The sequence below is a fragment of the Coregonus clupeaformis genome, chromosome 15 (assembly GCF_020615455.1).
Source record: "Coregonus clupeaformis isolate EN_2021a chromosome 15, ASM2061545v1, whole genome shotgun sequence".
In the NCBI taxonomy this organism is placed as follows: Eukaryota; Metazoa; Chordata; class Actinopteri; order Salmoniformes; family Salmonidae; genus Coregonus; species Coregonus clupeaformis.
In genome coordinates this window covers 45003159-45029477 of record NC_059206.1, presented here as the reverse complement: position 1 = coordinate 45029477, position 26319 = coordinate 45003159, and the positions used below count along the sequence as shown (strand labels likewise).

Sequence of the window (26319 nt, the reverse complement as noted above, 5' to 3'; positions counted from 1 at the left end):
CTAGACAAAGGTATCGGTGACGGTGAGACAGCTTGAGCGTCTCTACAATTTCATGAAGTCATGAAGACCAAGGATAGGCAGGTGGTCTACTCACCAAAAAAAGGTGGAAGATATGCCACTGACTCCAGAAACAACTTTGTATTCACTGCGTTGTCCGAATTGGTTATCCATTAAAAGTGCCATCGTTTTCTGAAATAATACGACTAACTACAGAATGATCACGATTGTTTTCTTCCGTTTTCACTGTGCAAGGCAACTGAACTGTATACTTTGGCAAGGCGCACCAAGATGGTGGGGGCGCGCTGATCGCTTTATGTCCCTTCAAGTGTTATAAAAAATTAATAAATAAACATGTCTGAGTTAAATACGCGAATGGCATGTCACGTTTAGACACGGAACACACCTGTGGTTTATTCAATGGGCAACGCTACTGTACAAAACATCACCGTTTGATAAAATTATCAATAAACGAAACAAACAAAAAAATGGAACATGAAAATCAGAAGGATATATGACAGAACAAACTGTAGCCTAATAGGTAGGCCTATTCATTATTTATACATTGAGTAATATATAACAAACTGTAATAGTTTAGTTATAAATGAAAGTTTATTACTTTAAAAAGGCAGGTCTTTATTTCAACCGCAATGTCAATAACTCTATGACTGTTGTCTGGCTCATAACACGCAATAGCACACAAATGCATCCCTGGAAAACACATGACCCCCTGTATGCCCATATTACATATAACATGACAAATGCTTTTAACACATCTTAAAACCCTATTAGATGCACATGTTATACCACTAGCAGCACAATAAAGACAATGTAAATTACGGGACACACACACACACAGGCTAGGTTTTGCGCACACACACACAGAGACAGAGAGAGAGAGAGAGAGAGAATCACAAGCCCAACTGATTTCCTGTGGATATATTGAAATACAAATGCTGTATAGAAGACATCCCCAAGATGAAAACTTGCATGCCTTAAAACAGCACAGAATATATAGGAGGGAACTTTAACTGTTAAACATACATTTTATGAAAATAAATGTTGACAATTTGTTAGGTGTGAGATATTGTATTCATACATAGAATATAGATAAGGGTCTCATACATAGAATATAGATAAGGGTCGTATGAATTAAGAATAGATGGTTTGTACATTTTCATACTTTCGTAAAAAAATATAACAAATAGAGTTTGGGTTGGCTGTTTTGAGTATCCCTTTGGGATAAATGTCTTAAAATACACACTACACTAAAACAAAATTGATATTGGGCTTGTGTGTGAGGTACGGCTACATTGGAGGTATGGCTTTCCCTTTTGAGCTCAAACAACTACAAAAAGAAACTAAACAATGGAAACCTGACTTGGCAGTTGTCCTCACCTTTATGGCTTTGGCATGAAACATAAAAATGGCATTCATGGGAAATACCTTCAGGAAAATATTGTAATGGACGCATCATGGCTCAGTATTCCACTAAGCTACAATCAGGCCCATAATTATTGGCACCCTTGATAAAGATGAGCAGAAAATACTGTATAAAATAAATACAAATACTGAGGTGTATTGTATGTTAATTTTTTTTTATATATTTTATAATATACTCAGAAAGAGATTTTGCTTAAGAAAAAATTCCAAATTATTGCCACCCGTTTTCAATACTCTATCACCCTCCCCTTGTGAGGATGACACTGAGCCTTTTTCTAAAATGTATTATGAGATTGGAGAACACGTTGAGAGGGATGTTAGACCATTCCTCCTGCTCTTATGGACTGCCCTCTTCAATTCAAACCGCAAGTGTTCAATGGGGATCAAGGGTGCCAATAATTATGTACCGGACTGTATGTTCAAGATCCCAATGTGTTTAGCCTTGAATAAGAAGCTAAAAGCAAACTGTTTGAAAGCTTTGGACAGCCACGTGTCCTTGTTGCATAGCAGAGAGCACCAAGGACAAGCACTCCCAGCAACCACAAATGTTCAGCCACCTGAAATTGATCCAAGGCTGTTTAAATGTGTAACGTTGCAGAACTGTTTAGTAACTTCAATGTAACTAGAATGTCTCCTTTTGAGGTAAGTCCAGATAGGCAGGTCGTCACACACTAGCAGTATGAGTATATCTAACAGACAAACCCATGGACAAATCCCTGGGGTGACCCACATTTCGCAAGGTACACTTTCTGTAAACGTTCTTCACTAGAAATCTACTATGACCATTTGAGTACTTTAAATAAGAAATGGTTGCATACAAATAACACAATGGTAACACTGATAAACACTAACTTGAAATTAGTACTGATAATATATATTATCAAATGTCCAAGAGGGATGTTAGTCTTTGGGTTAAAAATCAGTTGCTGTTTTCTTTGGTTGTCACAGTGACGAGTTGCTTGGCAGCCTTGGCAATGTCATAGGCACACTGGATGACCTGCTGCGTGACCAGCTGCATGTCGGAGGGGCAAGGGTCGTGGGGCGTGGCCTTCTGGCACTCCCCCTGGAGCCGGCTGGCACTAGAGGTGAGCAGCCGCAGAGACCCTCGCACTGTGTCTGAGTAAGGCCTCTGAGGAAAGGAGAGAGGAGGCAGGGGGTACGGTTAGCAAAACATAGGCCATTAACGGTCCTCTTAACACTGCAGTGTAAGGGGTGGATTTACTGGCATTATGTGTCTGTTTGTTTATCCACATCTCCCCACCTGGAAGAAAGAGTGCAACATCTAACAAAAGAACACCAGTTGAGTTAAGATGCAGGACATTTATTTCCCACCCATGTTTACCAAACAAACAACCCTCTGGCTCTTGCATACAAAGGAGGAGTGTCTGTTGGAGGTCATCCCAGCTTACCTTAGGAAACAGGGTGGCCATCTCTCTCACAGCCACATGGATCCTTTCTGAGCATGGTACAAAGCTGAGGGGGGAGGAGGAAGAAAACGTTAAGTAATCGAGTGATCCTTTTTCCAACATAGATGTTTGTAGAAAACTCAGGCCCAGTTTTTTTCAATAAGATCGTTAAACAAATATGTAGAATACTTTTTACAGAAGCTTGCTAAGCCATTGATCCCCCTACTACATAAGACACCTCTTAAAGAGCAAATCAGCCAGTGATGTCCTGGTGGAGGTTTACTTGTGGACAAGTGAGAGAATGAGCACCCCTGGTTATGTCCACCATGGAGCAGACAAAAGAGAGAATATACTGACGTGTGTTCAATATAGCAACCATGTGCACTATTTGAGGAAATTGAACACCGGTACTGTAAGACTAATATATTTTCTGTTTTATTTAGCTTATTTAATAAGAGGCCTCCCGAGTGGCGTAGCGGTCTAAGGCACTGCATCGCAGTGCTTGAGGCGTCACTACAGACCCGGGTTCGATCCCAGGCTGTGTCACAGCTGGCCGTGACCGGGAGACCCATGAGGCGGCACACAATTGGCCCAGCGTCGTCCGGGTTAGGGGAGGGTTTGGCCAGCCGGGATTTCCTTGTCCCATCGCGCTCTAGCGACTCCATGTAGCTGGCCGGGCACCTGCAAGCTGACTTCAGTCGCCAGCTAGACAGTGTTTCCTCAGACACATTGGTGCGTCTGTCTTCCGGCTTGGCAGGGTCGTGTTTTGGAGGACGCATGGCTCTCGACCTTCGCCTCTACAGAGTCTGTAGGGGAGTTGCAGCGATGGGACAAGACTGTAACTACCAATTGGATATCATGAAATTGGGGAGAAAAACAGGGTAAAAGTACAAAAATTAAATGAAAACAGTCCTTTATACTGCAAAACATATATTTGTATGCATTGTAGACAATACTGGGGGCTAGCAGGTTGGCCTTGTCCCACTGGTGATGTGTAGAGGTATAGTGACTAGGCTTGGGCGGTATACCGTATATACCCGGGGTATTTGGAAATGTGCACGAGACAGTTATTCAATACCGTAAATATCGTTGAAACTATTTAAAGTTTTTCAGTCCGGGGAAGGACTGCCCGCTCCATGATCTCGCCATCACGGTTGACAACTCCATTGTGTCCTCCTCCCAGAGTGCAAAGAACCTTGGCGTGACCCTGGACAACACCCTGTCGTTCTCTGCTAACATCAAAGCGGTGACCCGATCCTGCAGGTTCATGCTCTACAACAGGGGTGTCAAACTCATTTTAGCTCAGGGGCCACATGGAGGAAAATCTATTCCCAAGTGGGCCGGACCGGAAAAATCATGGTATATGTAACTTAAAAACAACAACTTCAGATTGTTTTCTTTGTTTTAATACGATCAACATACAACATAAAGCTGGAGCCTGAGAACAGTGTGTCCAAAATAGTACAAGCACAACATCACTATTAATCATAAAACACGTCAAGTTTATTTGAAAATTCTAAAGAAAAAGAACACACAAACACACAATGCCTCAGTGATTAACAGAACTGTTTCACAGATCACAGAACTATATCAGGGTGTCATTTCGCAGGCAGAAATGTAGATAAAAATAATGAAATCCTGTTCCCCAAACAAGTGCAAGAACCACAGAGTCAAGAATAGGTTAAATATACAAATAAAATAAAAACAATTAAACAATAGCACATCAACATAAAAACATATAAACATAAAGCTGGAGCCTGAGGACAGTGTCCAAAAGCACAACATCACAATTAATCATAAAACACCTCAAGTTATTTGAAAGTTCTGAGGACAAAGAACACACAAACACACAATGCCTCAGTGATTCACAGAAGTATATCACAGACACAAACTATATCAGGGTGTCATTTCGCAGGCAGAAATGTAGATAAAAATAATGAAATCCTGTTCCCAAACAAGTGCAAGAACCACAGAGTCAAGAATAGGTTAAATATATAAATAAAATAAAATAAATTAAAAACAATAGCACATCAACATAAAAACATATAAACATAAATCTGAAAGCGTTGCTCAAACTCCCGTAACAGTCCCGTTATTTTATATTTGAACCGCTTCATGTCTGCCACATGTTGGGTCGCGCACACATTTTTCAGACAGGGGAAGTGAGCTGCATCACCACCGGCAAGTTGCGTCTCCCACAATGACAGCTTCAACTTGAAAGAACGTATGCTGTCATAATACTGCGTGACAACTTTGTTGCGCCCTTGCAGCTGTTTGTTCAAGTTATTCAGGTGCTCTGTAACATCCACCATAAATGCAAGGTCCTGCATCCATTCTGCGGAATGAAATTCTAACACTGGTTTGCCCTTTTCTTCCATGAACTGTTCAATTTCTTCTCGTAAATCAAAGAAACGCCTCAGTACAGCACCTCGGCTTAACCATCTTACCTCAGTGTGGTATGGCAGGCCATAGATGTGGTCTTTCTCTCTGAGAAGGCTGTCAAACTGACGGTGATTCAGGCTTCTGGATCGGATGAAATTAACAGTTTGGATGACCACCTTCATGACGTTATCCATCTTTAATGACTTGCAACACAAAGCCTCCTGGTGAAAAATACAGTGAAAAGTCAAAAAATCACGTCCTCCATTTGCAGATTGCACTTTCTCTCTGAACTTTGTCACAACGCCTGCTTTTTTCCCGATCATTGAGGGCGCACCATCTGTAGCCAGGCTGACAGCGCGGGACCAGTCCACTCCGACCCTGTCCAGCGCGCCGACGAGTGCGGTAAAAATATCAGCTGCTGTCGTTGTATCTGTCATCGGCACCAACTCCACGAACTCCTCGGTGACGGTCAATGTGTCATCAACTCCGCGGATGAAAATGGCCAGTTGTGCAACATCTGTAATGTCCGTGCTTTCATCAATTGCAACCGAAAACGCAATAAATGACTTTACTTTTTGCTTCAACTGGCTGTCCAAATCCACTGAAAGATCGGAAATCCTGTCTGCAACTGTGTTTCTTGTCAGGCTGATATTTGCAAAAGCCTGCCGCTTTTCAGGGCACACAATCTCCGCTGCCTTCATCATGCATGTTTTTACAAATTCACCCTCACTAAATGGTTTTGAAGCAACTGCGATTTCATTAGCAATGAGGTAGCTAGCTTTCACTGCAGCGTCACTGATGTCTCGGCTGTGAGTAAACACAGACTGCTGTTTCTTCAGACCCGCCAACAGTTCATTCACCTTCTCTCATCTCCGCTGTCCTTGAAAGTTGTCATATTTGTCGGCATGAAGACTCACATAGTGGCGACGAAGGTTATATTCTTTCAGCACTGCAACATGCTCTGAACACACCAAACATACAGCTTTCCCATTCAATTCCGTGAATAAATAGGATGACCATTTTTCTTGGAACACTCTGCACTCTGCGTCCACTTTTCTCTTTTTTGACAGAGACATATTGGGGCAATGAGGGTGCCAAAGCACATAATGTTAAAAGTAGAAGCCATAATAAATATCGCAGGCAAAACAAAGTAGCTCATTGGCTGCATGTGCTTGACCTACTTGCTCTGCCCCGGTATAAACAGTTTGCTTGCTTAACACAATTGCTATTGCGCCATCCATGACGCAATTGGAACAGCAGTTTATTTTATTGAAAATTGCATCATTTATACTTAAAATATATATATAAAATTGTCATCATCTCGCGGGCCGGATTAAACCCGTTTGCGGGCCTGATCCGGCCCGCGGGCCGGACGTTTGACACCCCTGCTCTACAACATTCGCAGAGTACGACCCTACTTTACACAGAAAGCGGCACAGGTCCTAATCCAGGCACTTGTCATCTCCCGTCTGGATTACTGCAACTCGCTGTTGGCTGGGCTCCCTGCCTGTGCCATTAAACCCCTGCAATTTATCCAGAACGCTGCAGCCCGTCTGGTGTTCAACCCTCCCAAGTTCTCTCACGTCACCCCGCTCCTCCGCACACTCCACTGGCTTCCAGTTGAAGCTCGCATCTACTACAAAACCATGGTGCTTGCCTACGGAGCTGTGAGGGGAACGGCACCTCCTTACCTTCAGGCTCTGATCAGACCCTACACCCAAACGAGGGCACTACGTTCATCCACCTCTGGCCTGCTAGCTCCCCTACCTCTACGGAAGCACAGTTCCCACTCAGCCCAGTCAAAGCCATATACAATATAATGTAGTGGAGTCTGTTAAGCCCTGAAAATATAATCAACAATGAATCATTGTTTGAAACCAACACCACACACGGCTTAGAAATCAGATAATGGAATACATAATAACTTTCCACCGTTTCAATCAATAACAATGTCTCCGTTATTACCCACTAGACTGAGGACGCATACAAATTGACAGGGTGAAATTCTTCAGCAGTGTTCTGTGGTCACCAGCTGGAGTGAGGTTTGGCACACAAGCGAAAAAGCTAAGCATATACGACACAGCTTTAGTCAAATGGGGGCCAATAGTGAGGGTTTGTGTTAAAGACAGCAGTTTGAATTCAAGTGGACTGTATAAACACTGAATGAATAGCCAGTGTGAAACAGTATTTAATAAAAACAGACCCCCCCCAAACACAGACTAAAAGATAAGGATCAAGGATTGCCTGTGTGTTGACATGTAAAAGCTCCATAGGCCTATACAGTGCATTCGGAAAGTATTCGAACTCCTTGACTTTTTCCACATTTTGTTACGTTACAGCCTTATTCTATAATGAATTAAATTGTTCCCCCCCCCCTCAATCTACATACAATACCCCATAATGACAAAGCAAAAACAGGTTTTTAGACATTTTTAAAAATGTATTCAACATAAAAAACTGAAATATCACTTTTACATAAGTATTCAGACCCTTTACTCAGTACTTTGTTGAAGCACCTTTGGCAGCGATTACAGCCGCACGTCTTCTTGGGTATGACGCTACAAGCTTAGCACACCTGTATTTGGGGAGTTTCTCCCTTTCTTCTCTGCAGATCCTCTCAAGCTCTGTCAGGTTGGATGGGGAGCGTCGCTGCACAGCTATTTTCAGGTCTCTCCAGAAATGTTCGATAGGGTTCAAGTCTGGGCTCTGGCTGGGCCACTCAAGGAAATTCAGAGACTTGTCCTGAAGCCACTCTTGCGTTGTCTTGGCTGTGTGCTTAGGGTCATTGTCCTGTTGGAAGGTGAACCTTCGCCCCAGTCTGAGGTCCTGAGCGCTCTGAAGCAGGTTTTTATCAAGGATCTCTCTGTACTTTGCTCCGTTCATCTTTTCCTTGATCCTGACTTGTCTCCCAGTCCCTGCCACTGAAAAACATCCCCACAGCATGACACTGCCACCACCATGCTTCACCGTAGAGATGGTGCCAGGTTTCCTCCAGACGTGACGCTTGGCATTCAGGCCAAATAATTCAATCTTGGTTTCATCAGACCAGAGAATCTTGTTTATTATGGTCTGAGAGTCCTTTAGGTGCCTTTTGGCAAACTCCAAGCGGGCTGTCATGTGCCTTTTACTGAGGAGTGGCTTCCGTCTGGCCACTGATTGGTGGAGTGCTGCAGAGATGGTTGTCCTTCTGGAAGGTTCTCCCATCTCCACAGAGGAACTCTGGAGCTCTGTCAGAGCGACCATCGCGTTCTTGGTCACCTCCCTGACCAAGAGTCTTGGTGATTCCAAACGTCTTCCATTTAAGAATGATGGAGGCCAATGTGTTCTTGGGGACCTTCAATGCTGTTTTGGTACCCTTCTCCAGATCTGTGCTTCGACACGATCCTGTCTCAGAGCTCTACGGACAATTCCTTCGACCTCATGGCTTGGTTTTTACTCTGACATGCACTGTCAACTGTGGGACCTAATATAGACAGGTGTGCGCGCCTTTCCAAATCATGTCCAATCAATTGAATTTACCACAGGTGGACTCCAATCAAGTTGTAGAAACATCTCAAGGATGATCAATGGAAACAGGATGCACCTGAGCTCAATTTCGAGTCTAATAGTAAAAGGGTCTGAATACTTATGTAAATAAGGTATCTGTTTTTTATTTGCAAACATTTCTAAAAACCTGTTTTGACTTTGTCATTATGGGGTATTGTGTGTAGATTGATGAGGGGAAAAAAATTACTGATCAATTTTAGAATAAGGATGCAACGTAACAAAATGTGGAAAAAGGGAAGGGGACTGAATACTTTCTGAATGCACTGTATATGGCATTCCATAAGGGAATCTGAGACATTGTCCTCTTTGTTTCCTGCCAGCTGCGTTTGACACATGCCCCCGTCCCTCAGCACACAGACAGAGGAGACAGTGACAGTGCCTGGGAGACAGGGACAGAGGCCAGAATACCAGCAGCCAGAGCCGGGGGGCCGGAGAGCGGAAGACGGGGCCTCTAACACATTCTCAGAACAGGGCAGCAGGGTAGATAGACAGCCCTGTCAGAGCTGGGCACCAGGCTGTAGAGACAGGCCCGTCCGCGGTCACAGCAGGGCAGAGAAGCAGCCTAGACTTCCTGGCCTGGAGCTAGCCCACACCATGAGGAAGAAAGTCAGACAGACAGGAAGACACAAGGACAGGGAGGGGAGGACAGAGTGGGAATACAGGACCGTCTAAACAGAACTCAGGAGGAGGACAGAAAGATAGAAAAACAGGATACATCCTCTGAATAACACAATTACTGTAGGTTGAAGGTTGGATAGGTGAAGGAATAATATATGAGCAGCACCGTTTCCCATATTTAGAACCGAAAGGGCAAGTTTTACTTCAACGCACAACCTTTAAGTCAAGATACCTTTTCTCTATCTGATTGGCGTTGTCTGTGTTCCTGACCTTACCTCTCGTGTTTGTTCTCCTGTGCGGCCCTCAGCAGCTCCTGGATGTTCTTGGTGATCTGCTCTGTCTTACAGATGACGTCCTCGGTGCAGGGCAGGGTGGAGTCAGCCTCAGTCTCATCCTCCCTCTCACCCTGCTCTGCTGTACTGCCATCACCCAGCCAACTGCTGTTCCTGCCCATACTGTATGGGGAGAGAAGATATTCTAGGGTTAGGCTCTCCCTCACTTGTAGATCACTTTGTATATTAGCGAATGCTAAATGTTTCTACATTTTACATACAGAAGTCAATATTTTTCTCCTATAGTCTTAAATCAAAAGTCTTACCCAGACTCCAGTCCTGTGTACTTTGGTGTGTTGTCATAGTCACTCTCCAGCATGCTGCTCTGTCCCTCCAGGCTGCAACCCTACAATGGGATGAATGATACAGTAAGATGAGGGTCGTCTCTTAGTTTAGTTTGCAGACAACCTTTGAATCTGGTGAGAGAGCATTTGAACAGCCGCACATACATGTTACCGCGGTCTGAACGTGCTTGATGAAGCAGACGGGTCAGAATCATGCTCTCTGAACCTAAAAAGCCATTTCATATTAAACAGACCTCAATTGGTTTCAAGGCAGAGAGTAAAAAGAGGTAGGAAGTTTGAACCAGGGACCAGCTCTGTGTGTAAATGAGATCAAGGAATCCTGTGGTACGGGTAAGGGCTTCAGTAGAGATGGTTGTCTACCCCCTATGGCTTGTAAATACTACTGTTCACATTACATTAACATTCTGTATTCCTTGTCTGTTTCAACAACCCTGTAGCCTCCTGACAGGATGTATGGAAACACCACATTGTACATGTAGTGTTTTGGGGCCTTTGAAAACACACAGACACCCATGTATAGCTCTGCCTTTCTAAAAAAGTTTATTCAGGTACTCTACACGGCAGTGCTGGCTGGGGGAATAAGGGTTAATGAAGAACAGCAGCAGCAAAGTGGTGCATGCAGCCAGCCAGCCAGGCGATGCTGAGAGGAGAGGCAGTGAGGTACATGAGCACAGGACAGAGTATAAGGAGGAGGTACAGGAGGAGAGGAAAGGAAGTGGACAAGCAGAGGGGATAGCACCCCTTCCCTGGGGCAGCTGCCCCCATCCTCTCAGAGGGGAGATGCGGTACTTAACCCTTCGAGCTCGCTCGTCCCACGACCAGGACAGGGAGGAGGGGAAGGTAGGGAGGGAGGACGAGGCGGTCCCCAAAGGACCCCTCCCAATCTAGAAAGGGGTCAAACCAAGTTTACACAAAGGGAGTTGACTATATTCTAGAGGAGGGGGGTGGGGATAAATGCACAAACAAAAACTGAATTGCGACAAACAAAAACCCAATATGCTGAAAAAGAATTACCACAAACCAACACCGCTGATGGCACTGGTCCACAGTGAATGGCATAGAACAGTCCAGGAGGGAGCGGTGTTAGTGACTTCTGAACTTACGTTTGTAGGGAGGGGCTGGAGAGTGAGGCCGTCGTCACGACGAGGGGGCTCGCCCCTGTGGGGATACTGCCTCATGGCCGAGCCCGTCTCGTACATGGACATGGGGCGGCCTCCGGGGACAGGGGGGCGGCCGGAGAGGTCCTGAGGGTGCTGCTGGCCACTGGGTGTCTGCCATCGCAGGGAAGACTTCTCAGTCTGCATGGAGTTCAGCTGGACGGGACAGAAGTTCAGAACATCAGCTTTATTTCTGTGTAATAGCGTAAATAAAGGCCTATGTGTGAAACCTAGGGTGATCATACCATGGAGGATGTGAGAGTATCAGTGCAGATTTGGATGAAGAAAAATCTCTCTATCCAGACTGTAAAAGAGGGAACCCATCTCTCGATGGTCAGACAGCTGCACTTCCACTGTGTTTTCACTTCCTTTTCTGTTAATAGACCTGGTCTGGTAACGAAGGACACTCCCAGACTATTGTTCAACTTCTCATGAGAAAACAACAAACCAGCTGCTTCCTTGAATGAGCTAAATGTTCCTGTCATATATGGATTACAATCTGAATGTGTTCACCCAAACACCTCCAGTTCTACAATGCTGTAAAACAGCTTGCCTTTATTTGCACTGACAACATAAGAAACATGAGAAGGACCAACACAACAAGGGTGCTGTTCTGCTTTCTTGTGTGGCTGCAAACTGAATCAGCACAAAGCCACTAGACTTACTGTGGGATTGGTGGGTTGTTATAATGCCCAAGTCATAAATGTACCTTGCTCTGCATCAACCGGAGCTCCTCACTCAGGTGACAGTTGACCTTGAGCAGCTGCTGTATCTTGGTCTCGGAGGCCGTGAGGGCGCTCTTCACCTCCATGAACTCATGTAATGTGATGGGCCCATCAGACAAGTCCGACGACTCAGAGCTCTGAAGAATGGGGAAGCATGGTGGGATGGAGATTTTAAAGACACAGATTTTGCACCATTACATTTTATTAAAATCTGTTCATATACACCCTTGGGAACAATGACAGATTTTTTTCCTCATTTTGTGACAAGCGAGCACATAGATATGCTAACTTTAATGTTTTCAAACATTAAATCGAATGTTTGGAAATGACGTAGAGTTGGGTATTTGTGAAAATTCTATGGTAATATGAATGGGAAAGCTTCCGTGCGTTTGGGAAATTAATAGACACTGCAATAAATAAAAACGTCAAAATTGTACTGATACGATGGGGAATAGTAGCCTACTCGCCATGGCTGACGGCGGAAGTAGTGTTGCGGTAGCTGCTTTGAACAAAAAATAAATATTTGTACACTGAAGTTTTAGCCAACTGTAGTAACGGAAATATGGACACTGACTGTAGGCCAATTACTTTCACATGTAGCATAAGATATACTGAACAAAAATATAAAACGCAACATGTAAAGGGTCCCATGTTTCATGAGCTGAAATAAAAGTTCCCAGAAATTTTCCAGACGCACAAAAAGCTTATCTATCTCAAATTGTGTGCACAATTTTATTTACATCCCTGTTAGTGAGCATTTCTCCTTTGCCAAGTTAATCCATCCACCTGACAGGTGTGGCATATCAAGAAGCTGATTAAAACAGCATGATCATTACACAGTGCACCTTGTGCTGGGGACAATAAAAAAGGCCACTAAAATGTGCAGTTTTGTCACACAACACAATGCCACAGATGTCTCAGGTTTTGAGGGAGCGTGCAATTGGCATGCTAACTGCAGGAATGTCCACCAGAGCTGTTGCCAGGGAATTGAATGTTCATTTCTCTACCATAAACCGCTTCCGTCATTTTAGAGAATGTGGCAGTACGTCCAACCGGCCTCACAACCGCAGACAACGTGTATGGAGTCGTGTGGGCGTGCGGTTTGCTGATGTCAACGTTGTGAACAGATTGCCCAATGGTGGTAGTGGGGTTATGGTATGGGCAAGCATAAGCTACGGACAACGAACACAACTGCATTTTATCAATGGCAATTTGAATGCACAGAGATACCGTGACGAGATCCTGAGGCCCATTTTCGTGCCATTTATCCGCCGCCATCACCTCATGATTCAGCATGATAATGCACGGCCACATGCCGCAAGGATCTGTACACAATTCATGGAATCTGAAAATGTCCCAGTTGTGGCCTGCATACTCACCAGACATGTCACCCATTGAGCAGGTTTGGGACGCTCTGGGTCAATGTGCACGACAGCATGTTCCAGTTCGAGTCAATATCCAGCAACTTCGCACAGCCGTTGAAGAGGAGTGGGACAACATTCCACAGGCCAAAATCAACAGCCTGATCAACTCTATGCGAAGGAGATGTTGCGCTGCATGAGGCAAATGGTGGTCATACCAGATACTGACTAGTTTGGATCCACGCCCCTCCTTTTTCTTTTTAAAGGCATTTTATTAAAAGGTCATTTATTTCAATTGACTGATTTCCTTATATGAAATGTAACTCAGTAAAATCTTTGATATTGTTGCATACAAATCTTTCCGCTGTTTTAGTCAGGCTATTGCATTTTCCCCCTGGTCCCTACACGTCCTCACTCAGAGCAGAAATGGAAGAGAACTTTACTGATGTCAACTATTTTAGGTTTATTATTATTGATGCATTCATTCTATCATTCTGTTTTTTTAGTCTTATAGAGCAACAAGTAGTGACAGAAGAGAAGTTGCATGAAGGCCTGTCTAATTATAGACAAGTTGGCTAACAAATAGCCTACCAAATGTCAGAAATGATATGCAGAAAAATATCTAAAATAGGGGTGAAAGTAGCCTGCGTAGGCAGAGATGAGCTTGGACCATGACGTGTGCGGACAGTAGTGGACGCAATCAATCAATTCAGGCTACAAGTGTGCCTAATGACAATCGACAAATATCATTACACTTTTGGTGTTTTAAGATGAATGGCGGGTGCACAGTGCACTGTTTTAGATGCTGGAATCCTTATGGAGTGGATCGAACATGCGCAGGTAGCCTACTTTTTTAAGTGATTTGATGAAAACTTGCCGGGTTGTGTTCATGCCACATTAAAAGGTATTATAGCCTACATTTTTACAGTTAAATGACATCTTTACTATTATGCCCATAAAATATGAAAGCATGTGCACACATAGGTCCTGCACCCCCTATCAAAATAACATTCCCAATACATTTGATTGACAACTAAGGGATATGCGCTAACTGTGGATAACAGTCGTTCAAGTTCCTAAGTTGAATGCACCAATTTGTAAGTCGCTCTGGATAAGAGCGTCTGCTAAATGACTTAAATGTAAAATGTTCAAGTTCAGCAAAACTAGCTAAGTGAGTCACATGCAAGCTAACCAAATGACGCCTGCAACTTGTAGCTAGCCACCGAAGCTGCCACTCACCCACTTGTTCAAGCTTGTATGACATGACATCCCAGCAACTTGCTAGCTATGAGGCTCCGTGTTTTTAGCTAGCTAAATAAATACATAGCTAAATAGATCAGCTAGCCACGTTATGACTTGTGATATTTGCCCTGGCTAGTTTGTGTTGAGACCCGCACCTTACTTTCATCCGTTTTTATATATATTGAGTGAGTGAAACTGAAACGGTGCATAACCGAATGGCTGAAGGCAGCAAACAATGTACAAGCCGTGATTTACAACTAATAGCAATATTTATTAGACTCCCAAGCAATGTATTGGTGAATTATATTAATTATGCAAATAGAACCAATTTTTTAAATGTCTTATAAATGTTGGTTTTGTAACAAACTGAATTTGATATTTTTGAATGTTGTTTGTTTCATATCGGCAAAGTAGTTAAAATTGTGTCAGTTTCACATAATGGCTATGCCAATACTATGTTAATGAAAAACTAAACTAAAAAACGATAAATATGGTGTTACCTTGGTCCTGCCATCTTTCCCATTGTTCCCAGAGGCTGGTTCCCGCTCTGGATCTTCATCAGATGCCACACTGTCATAATCTGGCTGGTCTTCATTATCCTGGCTCTCACTCCCATGACGGCTGCTGATTCCCTTCAGGATGAGCTCTATGTCCTCTGAGGAGAGAGATAGCAACAGTTAGGGGAGTGAACCATGCAACAACCATGCCCTGGTGGGTACAGTAAGGAGCTTTGTTCTAAAGTACCAAATGTAAATAAGTGTAGCTTCAAATTACTGTACTATACCTCTTGGACTTTTACAGGAGTTCCCCCGTTGCCGACGTTTGGCGTCAGTTAATATATCAATGACGAGTGTTGCAAATTCATGTGCATTGAACCTCGCTAGCTTCTGCCGGCCCTGCAAAACAAGACAATATTATGAAGCTGCTGTTTTGGAAGTTTAGGCTCTTCAATCAAATACATAAAACTCAGCTAAAGGCTTGGGAAAGAGACCCACCAATTTGACATAACATTGAATTACATTTTTAGCTGACTTGCCTGGTTTCTGGTGGATGAGTACTCAGGGTTGACAGGGAGGAAAGGCACCACAGTTGTGTCTGTTACCAGAGTGCTATGGTTCTGAGTCACCAGCCACACTGATACAGCAAAGACGGACCATAAATATACATTATTTGTTTCATATTAATAATAATAATAATAATATATTAAACACACCTAGTGATACCTATATCAAACACATACAAGCAATCACAATTTCTGCTAAACCTACTGGGTCAGTCTTGAATTGCAGTGGCATTTGGGCATAGAAAAACATATATTTTTCTAGATTTGTTTTAATTTAAAATGTATTTGGGTAAGTCTTCCCATTCTAAATCAACTGATATGGCAGTTTAATGACTTTAAATAACATTGTGCCACCAGTAGGAGTAGTAACACTAATGATGATAACGCCAATGAGACATTTTAGGTTATTGAAGATTTTCTTAAATGGAGGCCACAGATGCCCAAATCTAAAAGGTCCCTTTACTAAATGATATCATTAATAATTTTGCTCACATTGTTATTTCCCTTCATTCAAATTGAGTAACACCAAGTGACACTTCAGATTTAGACACACCAAATTATCAACGGAATCCTAAAATGTATGACATACTAACAGTGTGATTAGCTAATATTTTTCTTTAATATAGACCTCTCCCCCAATAACAGTTTGCCACTGTAGGGAATGCTTGTATATCTTTAATGAGTGATTTTTAAGGCGGTAACACCAATTACATAAAACTGAGGGACAGCCATACTAGTAAAAAAATAGTTTTTATTGATATACACAATATATTAAATTATTTTGTTCACTTTCTAGCATTCAAAATAATAGATATCTCTAAACCCCCAAAACATGTCATTACAACTCTACACGTGACTACTGGGACAACCAATTTGCTTACCCCAAGTACTTTAAACAAAGTTTTGCAGTATAAAATACTTGCATTATGTTTTATCATTGATAAACAGTTCAATATAAACAGTGACAATGTGATGTGTAACTATTTGTCATTTTAAAGTGTTTTTTTTATGGTTGCATAGGCAAGGGCCACCAAATGCCACCGCAATTCAAGAACGACCCTACTACAAACACAATCAAATGTCACTGTATCTGTTCACCTGCATCAGTTTCTCTTCTGTCCACTTCATCATAAACATCCATGGCAAGCTCTTCAAACTGATGGTTAGTGAGCTGAAATCACAAGCCACAGTAAAATCACATCACTGGTATGTCTAAAAGGACCATAATAAAAAATATATATAATTTCACTCACAGACTGGAGTTTTTTCTTTGCAGCTTTTGCAAATTCTGACAAATCCAGACTGCTGTGGACAAAAACAACAATAATTTATATACATACATACATACACTACCCGTTCAAAAGTTTGGGGTCACCTATACATTTTTAGGTGACCCCAAACTTTTGAACGGTTGTGTGTGTGTGTGTGTGTGTGTGTGTATATATATACAGTGGGGGAAAAAAGTATTTAGTCAGCCACCAATTGTGCAAGTTCTCCCACTTAAAAAGATGAGAGAGGCCTGTAATTTTCATCATAGGTACACGTCAACTATGACAGACAAAATGAGGAAAAAATATCCAGAAAATCACATTGTAGGATTTTTTATGAATTTATTGGCATATGATGGTGGAAAATAAGTATTTGGTCAATAACAAAAGTTTCTCAATACTTTGTTATATACCGTTTGTTGGCAATGACACAGGTCAAACGTTTTCTGTAAGTCTTCACAAGGTTTTCACACACTGTTGCTGGTATTTTGGCCCATTCCTCCATGCAGATCTCCTCTAGAGCAGTGATGTTTTGGGGCTGTCGCTGGGCAACACAGACTTTCAACTCCCTCCAAAGATTTTCTATGGGGTTGAGATCTGGAGACTGGCTAGGCCACTCCAGGACCTTGAAATGCTTCTTACGAAGCCACTCCTTCGTTGCCCGGGCGGTGTGTTTGGGATCATTGTCATGCTGAAAGACCCAGCCACGTTTCATCTTCAATGCCCTTGCTGATGGAAGGAGGGTTTCACTCAAAATCTGACGATACATGGCCCCATTCATTCTTTCCTTTACACGGATCAGTCGTCCTGGTCCCTTTGCAGAAAAACAGCCCCAAAGCATGATGTTTCCAACCCCATGCTTCACAGTAGGTATGGTGTTCTTTGGATGCAACTCAGCATTCTTTGTCCTCCAAACATGACGAGTTGAGTTTTTACAAAAAATTTATATTTTGGTTTCATCTGACCATATGACATTCTCCCAATCCTCTTCTGGATCATCCAAATGCACTTCAGACGGGCCTGGACATGTACTGGCTTAAGCAGGGGGACACGTCTCGCACTGCAGGATTTGAGTCCCTGGCGGCGTAGTGTGTTACTGATGGTAGGCTTTGTTACTTTGTTACTTTGGTCCCAGCTCTCTGCAGGTCATTCACTAGGTCCCCCGTGTGGTTCTGGGATTTTTGCTCACCGTTCTTGTGATCATTTTGACCCCACGGGGTGAGATCTTGCATGGAGCCCCAGATCGATGGAGATTATCAGTGGTCTTGTATGTCTTCCATTTCCTAATAATTGCTCCCACAGTTGATTTCTTCAAACCAAGCTGCTTACCTATTGCAGATTCAGTCTTCCCAGCCTGGTGCAGGTCTACAATTTTGTTTCTGGTGTCCTTTGACAGCTCTTTGGTCTTGGCCATAGTGGAGTTTGGAGTGTGACTGTTTGAGGTTGTGGACAGGTGTCTTTTATACTGATAACAAGTTCAAACAGGTGCCATTAATACAGGTAACGAGTGGAGGACAGAGGAGCCTCTTAAAGAAGAAGTTACAGGTCTGTGAGAGCCAGAAATCTTGCTTGTTTGTAGGTGACCAAATACTTACTTTCCACCATAATTTGCAAATAAATTCATTAAAAATCCTACAATGGGATTTTCTGGAATTTCTTTTCTCAATTTGTCTGTCATAGTTGACGTGTACCTATGATGAAAATTACAGGCCTCTCTCATCTTTTTAAGTGGGAGAACTTGCACAATTGGTGGCTGACTAAATACTTTTTTTCCGCACTGTATATATATACACACTGCTCAAAAAAATAAAGGGAACACTTAAACAACACAATGTAACTCCAAGTCAATCACACTTCTGTGAAATCAAACTGTCCACTTAGTAAGCAACACTGATTGACAATACATTTCACATGCTGTTGTGCAAATGGAATAGACAACAGGTGGAAATTATAGGCAATTAGCAAGACACCCCCAATAAAGGACTGGTTTTGCAGGTGGTGACCACAGACCACTTCTCAGTTCCTATGCTTCCTGGCTGATGTTTTGGTCACTTTTGAGTGCTGGCGGTGCTTTCACTCTAGTGGTAGCATGAGACAGAGTCTACAACCCACACAAGTGGCTCAGGTAGTGCAGCTCATCCAGGATGGCACATCAATGCGAGCTGTGGCAAGAAGGTTTGCTGTGTCTGTCAGCGTAGTGTCCAGAGCATGGAGGCGCTACCAGGAGACAGGCCAGTACATCAGGAGACGTGGAGGAGGCCGTAGGAGGGCAACAACCCAGCAGCAGGACTGCTACCTCCGCCTATGTGCAAGGAGGAGCAGGAGGAGCACTGCCAGAGCCCTGCAAAATGACCTCCAGCAGGCCACAAATGTGCATGTGTCTGCTCAAACGGTCAGAAACAGACTCCATGAGGGTGGTATGAGGGCCCGACGTCCACAGGTGGGGGTTGTGCTTACAGCCCAACACCGTGCAGGACGTTTGGCATTTGCCAGAGAACACCAAGATTGGCAAATTCGCCACTGGCGCCCTGTGCTCTTCACAGATGAAAGCAGGTTCACACTGAGCACAAGTGATAGACGTGACAGAGTCTGGAGACGCCGTGGAGAACGTTCTGCTGCCTGCAACATCCTCCAGCATGACCGGTTTGGCGGTGGGTCAGTCATGGTGTGGGGTGGCATTTCTTTGGGGGGCTGCACAGCCCTCCATGTGCTCGCCAGAGGTAGCCTGACTGCCATTAGGTACCGAGATGAGATCCTCAGACCCCTTGTGAGACCATATGCTGGTGCGGTTGGCCCTGGGTTCCTCCTAATGCAAGACAATGCTAGATCTCATGTAGCTGGAGTGTGTCAGCAGTTCCAGCAAGAGGAAGGCATTGATGCTATGGACTGGCCCGCCCGTTCCCCAGACCTGAATCCAATTGAGCACATCTGGGACATCATGTCTCGCTCCATCCACCAATGCCACGTTGCACCACAGACTGTCCAGGAGTTGGCGGATGCTTTAGTCCAGGTCTGGGAGGAGATCCCTCAGGAGACCATCCGCCACCTCATCAGGAGCATGCCCAGCCGTTGTAGGGAGGTCATACAGGCACGTGGAGGCCACACACACTACTGAGCCTCATTTTGACTTGTTTTAAGGACATTACATCAAAGTTGGATCAGCCTGTAGTGTGGTTTTCCACTTTAATTTTGAGGGTGACTCCAAATCCAGACCTCCATGGGTTGATAAATTTGATTTCCATTGTTAATTTTTGTGTGATTTTGTTGTCAGCACATTCAACTATGTAAAGAAAAAAGTATTTAATAAGATTATTTCATTCATTCAGATCTAGGATGTGTTATTTTAGTGTTCCCTTTATTTTTTGAGCAGTGTATATATAAGAAGTTTGGACACACCTACTCATTCCAGGGTTTTTCTTTATTTTTACTATTTTCTACATTGTAGAATAATAGTGAAGACATCAAAACTATGAAATAACACATATGGAATCATGTAGTAAGCCAAAAAGTGTTAAACAAATCAAAATATATTTTATATGTGAGATTCCTCAAATAGCCACCCTTTGCCTTGATGACAGCTTTGCACACTCTTGGCATTCTCTCAACCAGCTTCATGAGGTAGTCACCTGGAATGCATTTCAATTAACAGGTGTGCCTTCTTAAAAGTTAATTTGTGGAATTTCTTTCCTTCTTAATGCGTTTGAGACAATCAGTTGTGTTGTGACAAGGTAGGGGGGTATACAGAAGATAGCCCTATTTGGTAAAAGACCAAGTCCATATTGTGGCAAGAACAGCTCAAATAAGCAAAGAGAAACGACAGTCCATCATTACTTTAAGACATGAAGGTCAGTCAATATGGAAAATATCAAGAACTTTGAAAGTTTCTTGAAGTGCAGTCGCAAAAACAATCAAGCGCTATGATGAAACTGGCTCTCATGAGGACTGCCACATGAATCGAAGACCCAGAGTTACCTCTGCTGCAGAGGATAAGTTCAGTTACCAGCCTGAGAAATTGCAGCCCAAATAAATGCTTCACAGAGTTCAAGTCACAGACACATCTCAACATCAACTGTTCAGAGGGGACTGCTTGAATCAGGCCTTCATGGTCAAATTGCTGCAAAGAAACCACTACTAAAGGACACCAATAAGAAGAAGAGACCTGCTTGGGCCAAGAAACACAAGCAATGGACATTAGACCGGTGGAAATATGTCCTTTGGTCTGGAGTCCAAATTTGTTTTTTTTTGGTTCCAACCGCCGTGTCTTTGTGAGATGCGGTGTGGGTGAACGGATGATCTCCGCATGTGTAGTTCCCACCGTAAAGCATGGAGGAGGAGGTGTTATGGTGTGGTGGTGCTTTGCTGGTGACAGTTTGTGATTTATTTAGAATTTAAGGCACACTTAACCAGCATGGCTACCACAGCATTCTGCAGCGATACACCATCCCATCTGGTTTGGGCTTAGTGGGACTATCATTTGTTTTTCAACAGGACAATGACCCAACACACCTCCAGGCTGTGTAAGGGCTATTTTACCAAGAAGGAGTGATGGAGTACTGCATCAGATGACCTGGCCTCCACAAACCCCGACCTCAACCCAATTGAGATGGTTTGGGATGAGTCGGACCGCAGAGTGAAGGAAAAGCAGCCAACAAGTGCTCAGCTTATGTGGGAACTCCTTCAAGACTATTGGAAAAGCATTCCAGGTGAAGCTGGTTGAGAGAATGCCAAGAGTGTGCAAAGCTGTCATCAAGGCAAAGGGTGGCTATTTGAAGAATCTCAAATATATTTTGATTTGTTTAACACATTTCTGGTAACTACATGATTCCATATGTGTTATTTCATAGTTTTGATGTCTTCACTATTATTCTACAATGTAGAAAATAGTCAAAATAAAGAAAAACCCTTGAATGAGTAGGTGTTCTAAAACGTTTGACCGGTAGTGTGTGTGTGTGTATATATATATATATATATATATATATATATATATAAAATAATAAATAAAACACATCAGTTTATATAGTAAATGCAAGACAATAAATTATAGCCAACAGTTGACATACTTACACATTTCTTTTCCATCAAGATATGCCAGCAAAGGGAGATAAATGATGGTGTGATAAGGGCATTATGTTTTAACCTCAGTTACTTAGCCATTGGATGGATACACACAGATGCATTTCATTTTGGCTTATCAGACTTTGAGAAGAGGTTTTTGTAAAATGTCACAAAGATGTCTGAACAGCATTCCATAACTCCATAAGCATGCCATGGTGTTGGGTTCAGTTCTTACCTGTCAGCCATTTGTGGGATTATGAAGTGTTGTCCATTCCTATGATCTAGTAGACAAACACAGTCAGATTAGAACAACCAACATAATTCTTCAATTCCCTATAAATCCCCCCTCTGCACTCTTACCTGGCCTTCTTCCACAGAGGTAAAATGCCAGGCGGTCGGTGAGTTCATATTGGATCTCTACCAGTCTGTCTGCCAGCTCCTGGTGCCCTGCTTGTCTGAGTGGAACAGGAATAAAAGGTCATGAGTCTTCTCCACATCAATATTAGTGGCGGTGAGGTAAATGTATGTTTACTGTAAATGCCAACGATAGCACTATTTATTTTTAAGACCTCTCTACAATAAAACCAAGGGTGGTAAAGTTGTAATATATTCAGTGAGTTGACATATCTGTAATCATTTAGATTATTCTAATAAACTTTAGTACTAGGCAGCCTCGTAACCCGTTCTCTGGGAAAGAGTTGTGCAACCATCAGGGGTAATGGATTGCTCCAGTGCAGTATAAAAGAGTATGAAGACTGCTTTACCTTGCGTAGTCAATAGGGGTCTTACCCCCCATGTCTAGGGCATCGGGATCCGCCCCATACACAGCCAGCAGCTCTGCCTGTGACACCTGGCCTGCCTTAGCTGCTACATGCAGCGGAGTGTTTCCTTTTTCCTGAAGGACAAACAGGCCACCACCCCAACACAATAAGACAATGTGTGGGCACTGGTGTAATCATTCTATTATGTATTGATACGTTTCAGGGAATTGGCCATATTTTACATACTGGGTGGAAGAAGTTGGCCTGGGCTCCCAAAGACAACAGTCTCAGGCACGTCTCCAGGTTCCCAGTCCGAACACTGGAGTGGAGTTGCTAGAGGGAACACCAAAGAGAGGTTTGGTTAGCTAATAGTTAATAAAAAACAGTTGATAAATTAGCAAATGAATGAGCTCATTGGCAATGAAGCCTGCAATCCTGGGCGTGTTCTGGCTGCAATCTCTCACCTTACTGAGGTCCTTCGTAGTGACACTGTCATCCTCTCGACAGGGCAGCCGATGGACATAAGCCAGCATCTGATATTTGGCCTTGATGAACTCCGTTTTATGGGGACTGGAAAGGGAACAGACACACACTTATGAACCTCTGAGACTGTCCAGACAAGCCTCCCCCCAATGGCACTTTAATACAACAGAGAGTCCCACACTGATGGTGATAGATCATGGCGAGATTGGATGCTTATGCTTTGTCATCACATTGTTTAAAGTTCCATTGTTTAAAGTTCCATTGTTTAACCTTCAACCAAAAGCCTGAAATGTGCTCCACTCACTGGACTCTGTCCTGGGGGTTGGCCTTGCGTTTCCCACTCGAGATAGATGAGGGATCCAGAAGGCAGTGCTCCCAGATGGAGTTGGACCCATTGCTGTACAATGTCTGAACCATCTATAAAGGAAGCCAACAATAAAACCAATTGGTAGGGGAAAAACAACATTTGAAAAAGTCGACTGTTCTCAGTGGTGGAAAAAGTACCTAATTGTTATACTTGAGTAAAAGTAAAGATACCATAATAGAAAATGACTCAAGTAAAAGTCACCCAGTAAAATATACTTTATCAAAAGTATAAGTATAAATCATTTCAAATTCCTTATATAAAGCAAACCAGACGGCACAATAGCCAGGGGCACACTCCAACACTCAGACATAATTTACAAACGAAGCATGTGTGTTTAGTGAGTCCGCCAGATCAGAGGCAGTAGGAATGACCAGGGATGTTCTCTTGATAAGTGCGTGAATTGGACCATTTTCTGTCCTGCTAAGCATTCAAAACATAATGAGTACTTTAGGGTATGAAGGAAAATGTATGGATGAAAAAGTACATTATTTTCTTAAGGAATGTACTGAATTCAAAAGTTCTCAAAAATATCAATAGTAAAGTACAGATACCCCCCAAAACGACTTAAGTAAAAATACTTTAAAGTACTACTCAAGTACTTTACACCACTGACTGTTCTTGAGTGTCAGTACAACTGTGTGAGATGCTCACCTGTAGCTGGGAGGGGGGCCATGGAGTATGGGTCAAGTGTCGGACTTGGGAACTGTGTCGGCCCAGACCCCGGTGGATGCTGCAGCACTCATCACAGACCAGCACACCCCTGTTCACTGAGGCCCAGCATGGGCCTGGAACACACACCAGGTTACACTCAATATTACCACAAAGGCTCCAAGTCCACAAAAAACACCATAAAGACTAAAATAGTCATGCATCCAGTGCACAAGCCTATTCTCAGAGCATTTCATATTATTCTGTACGTAAATCCGAGACACTCCATTTAGTATGATATGTTACGTTTGGTATGGTTACATAAAACAGATGGTTACTTAAGGCAAAAATTAAAGTAAGGTGGTTGGTCAGGGTGGATGTATAACACAAACATCTAGCAACCCAAAGGTTGCAAGTTCGAATCTCATCTGAGCCAACTTTAGCATTTTAGCAACTTTTCAACTACTTAGCTAACCCTTCCCCTAACCATTTTAGCTAACCCTTCACCTAACATTAACCCTTTTAGCTAACCCTTCACCTAACCATAATCTTAACTCTTTAACCTAACTCAACTCTAACCCTAACCCCTAGCTCGCTAACGTTAACAACCTAGCTAGAATTCATAACATATACGTTTTTGCAAATGTGTAACATATCATACGTTTTTGCAAATTCTTAACATATTGTACGTTTGAAAATTCATAACGTATAATATGAATTGTAATTCGTAACATATCATACGAAATGGGTGAAAGACATCCACAAATGAATACATACCATAAGAAACTTAACATATCATACGTAAAATAGTTCTCTGATTTACGTACATAATAATACGAAATGTTCTGAGAACGGATAGAGTGCACACATATTTCAGACAGAAACTACCTAGCTACAAATGTCATAGCTAAATACTTTACTTTTACACACTACAAACGAGATATACCCCAACTAACGTTAGCATGCAAGCTACATTTACAAAACAAAGACTTGTAAAGTCTAGATAGCCATTAGCTAACTAGCTAGCTAGGAACAATAATAACGTTGAAAGCTAAGGTTACTGTAGCTGACTTCCCCATTCTTCTTAGTTAACGTAGATATCATTGTCATAGCAGCTAGTCTGGAGCTAGTTGCAAGCAACGCTGTGCATTGCTGGAACTAACGTTTCAAGAATGTGAATCCCATTGAAAGTGAAAATCAAGCAAGCAAATAGTAAAAGGGCTTAGGTTATCATTCCATGAAATACAATTGCTAGCATAAGATAGCTAGCTAAATTCCTAAGAAGGCTAGCCAGCCATCGTTTAGTTTACCCGGGGCGCTACAATCAGCGCAGACCTGACAGTCTCTGTTGCGCAGCCGCTTTGACATCCCTTTGGTGCGTAAACTAGCTGGTTGTATAAAGAAAGCCCTTTAAACTATCCGATTCAGACGGAAACTCATGAGACACACTATGCAAGTATCTACTGTAGCTACAACGACGAGGTCAGAGAATTTGATAAGGAAAAATGCTAACTGTATAGCTATCTCATTATCATCAAGATCTCCTCCCCAAAGAGCCCTCTTCTTCTTCTTCAGTGGGGTTTTTCGGCGGTTGGCATCCAACGTTATGGTGCATTACCGCTATCTACTGTACTGGAGTGTGGGCCAGAGACAGGGAGAAACTAAATCATACCTGCCAAGCCCGTTTCTCTTAAAAAAGATGACAAAATATTTGAGACTATATCTAATGACGTTCTACTTAATATACTCTTTAAACTAATTTCCTGTATCCCCTTCTCCATCATACTAGATCTCAACCTCTCTCTTTCCCTCTGATACTGCCCACACTGTAGCAATACATGCTCCACGGTCTCTATTTCCTGAAAATAATCACACTTTCCTGATGGATGCTTTCCTATCACATTTAATGTCTTATTCAACTGGCTGTGTCCCACCCTTAATCTTGTAAAAATAGCCTCCTCTCTTCTGTCCCTTCCTGCCGTCCTCCCCTCCCCGACTTTCCTCTGTACTTGAAATAAATGCCTTCCTTTATTATCTATATTCCACTGCTGCTGCCATCTCTGCACCATCACTGTATATATCAGTCTTTTTGCCTCTGCCTTGCTCATTGAAACTTCAACATCAACATCCCCACTACTAAGTGCTTGGTTAGCCTCGTTC

The 26319-nt window shown here is 42.9% G+C and overlaps 1 protein-coding gene across 7 annotated transcripts; it reads right to left on the bottom strand.

Moving 5' to 3' along the window:
• Positions 1 to 590: 590 nt before the first annotated feature.
• Positions 591 to 25714, bottom strand: LOC121582340 (ARF GTPase-activating protein GIT2-like). Of its 7 annotated transcripts, none has more exons than XM_045225177.1 (21): positions 25470 to 25714; positions 24163 to 24296; positions 23449 to 23561; positions 23126 to 23231; positions 22908 to 22994; positions 22665 to 22795; positions 22261 to 22355; positions 22136 to 22181; positions 21910 to 21915; positions 16831 to 16882; positions 16676 to 16748; positions 15551 to 15648; positions 15299 to 15410; positions 15015 to 15169; positions 11896 to 12048; positions 11133 to 11342; positions 10824 to 10913; positions 9991 to 10070; positions 9668 to 9847; positions 2850 to 2913; positions 591 to 2569 (listed from the first exon to the last, which is right to left on the bottom strand). In XM_045225177.1, exons 1-21 carry the CDS (start codon positions 25525 to 25527, stop codon positions 2360 to 2362), a joined length of 2253 nt encoding a protein of 750 aa, XP_045081112.1. In that variant the 5' UTR covers positions 25528 to 25714; the 3' UTR covers positions 591 to 2359. The 7 variants fall into 7 exon arrangements, with proteins under 7 accessions (XP_045081112.1, XP_045081113.1, XP_045081115.1 ...); XM_045225178.1 differs by having other exon boundaries at positions 16831 to 16879; XM_045225180.1 differs by lacking the exon at positions 25470 to 25714 and adding an exon at positions 25221 to 25463.
• Between the last annotated feature and the right edge of the window lie 605 nt (positions 25715 to 26319).

Excerpts from the sequence above, each read along its gene's own strand:
- LOC121582340 (XM_045225177.1), bottom strand. The coding sequence starts at position 25,527 with ATGTCAAAGCGGCTGCGCAACAGAGACTGTCAGGTCTGCGCTGATTGT. Across the intron at positions 23,562-24,162 it reads GGCCCCCCTCCCAGCTACAG|ATGGTTCAGACATTGTACAG; the intron begins GTGAGCATCTCA and ends CTTCCTTTATAG. Across the intron at positions 9,848-9,990 it reads TACACAGGACTGGAGTCTGG|TATGGGCAGGAACAGCAGTT; the intron begins GTAAGACTTTTG and ends CTCCCCATACAG.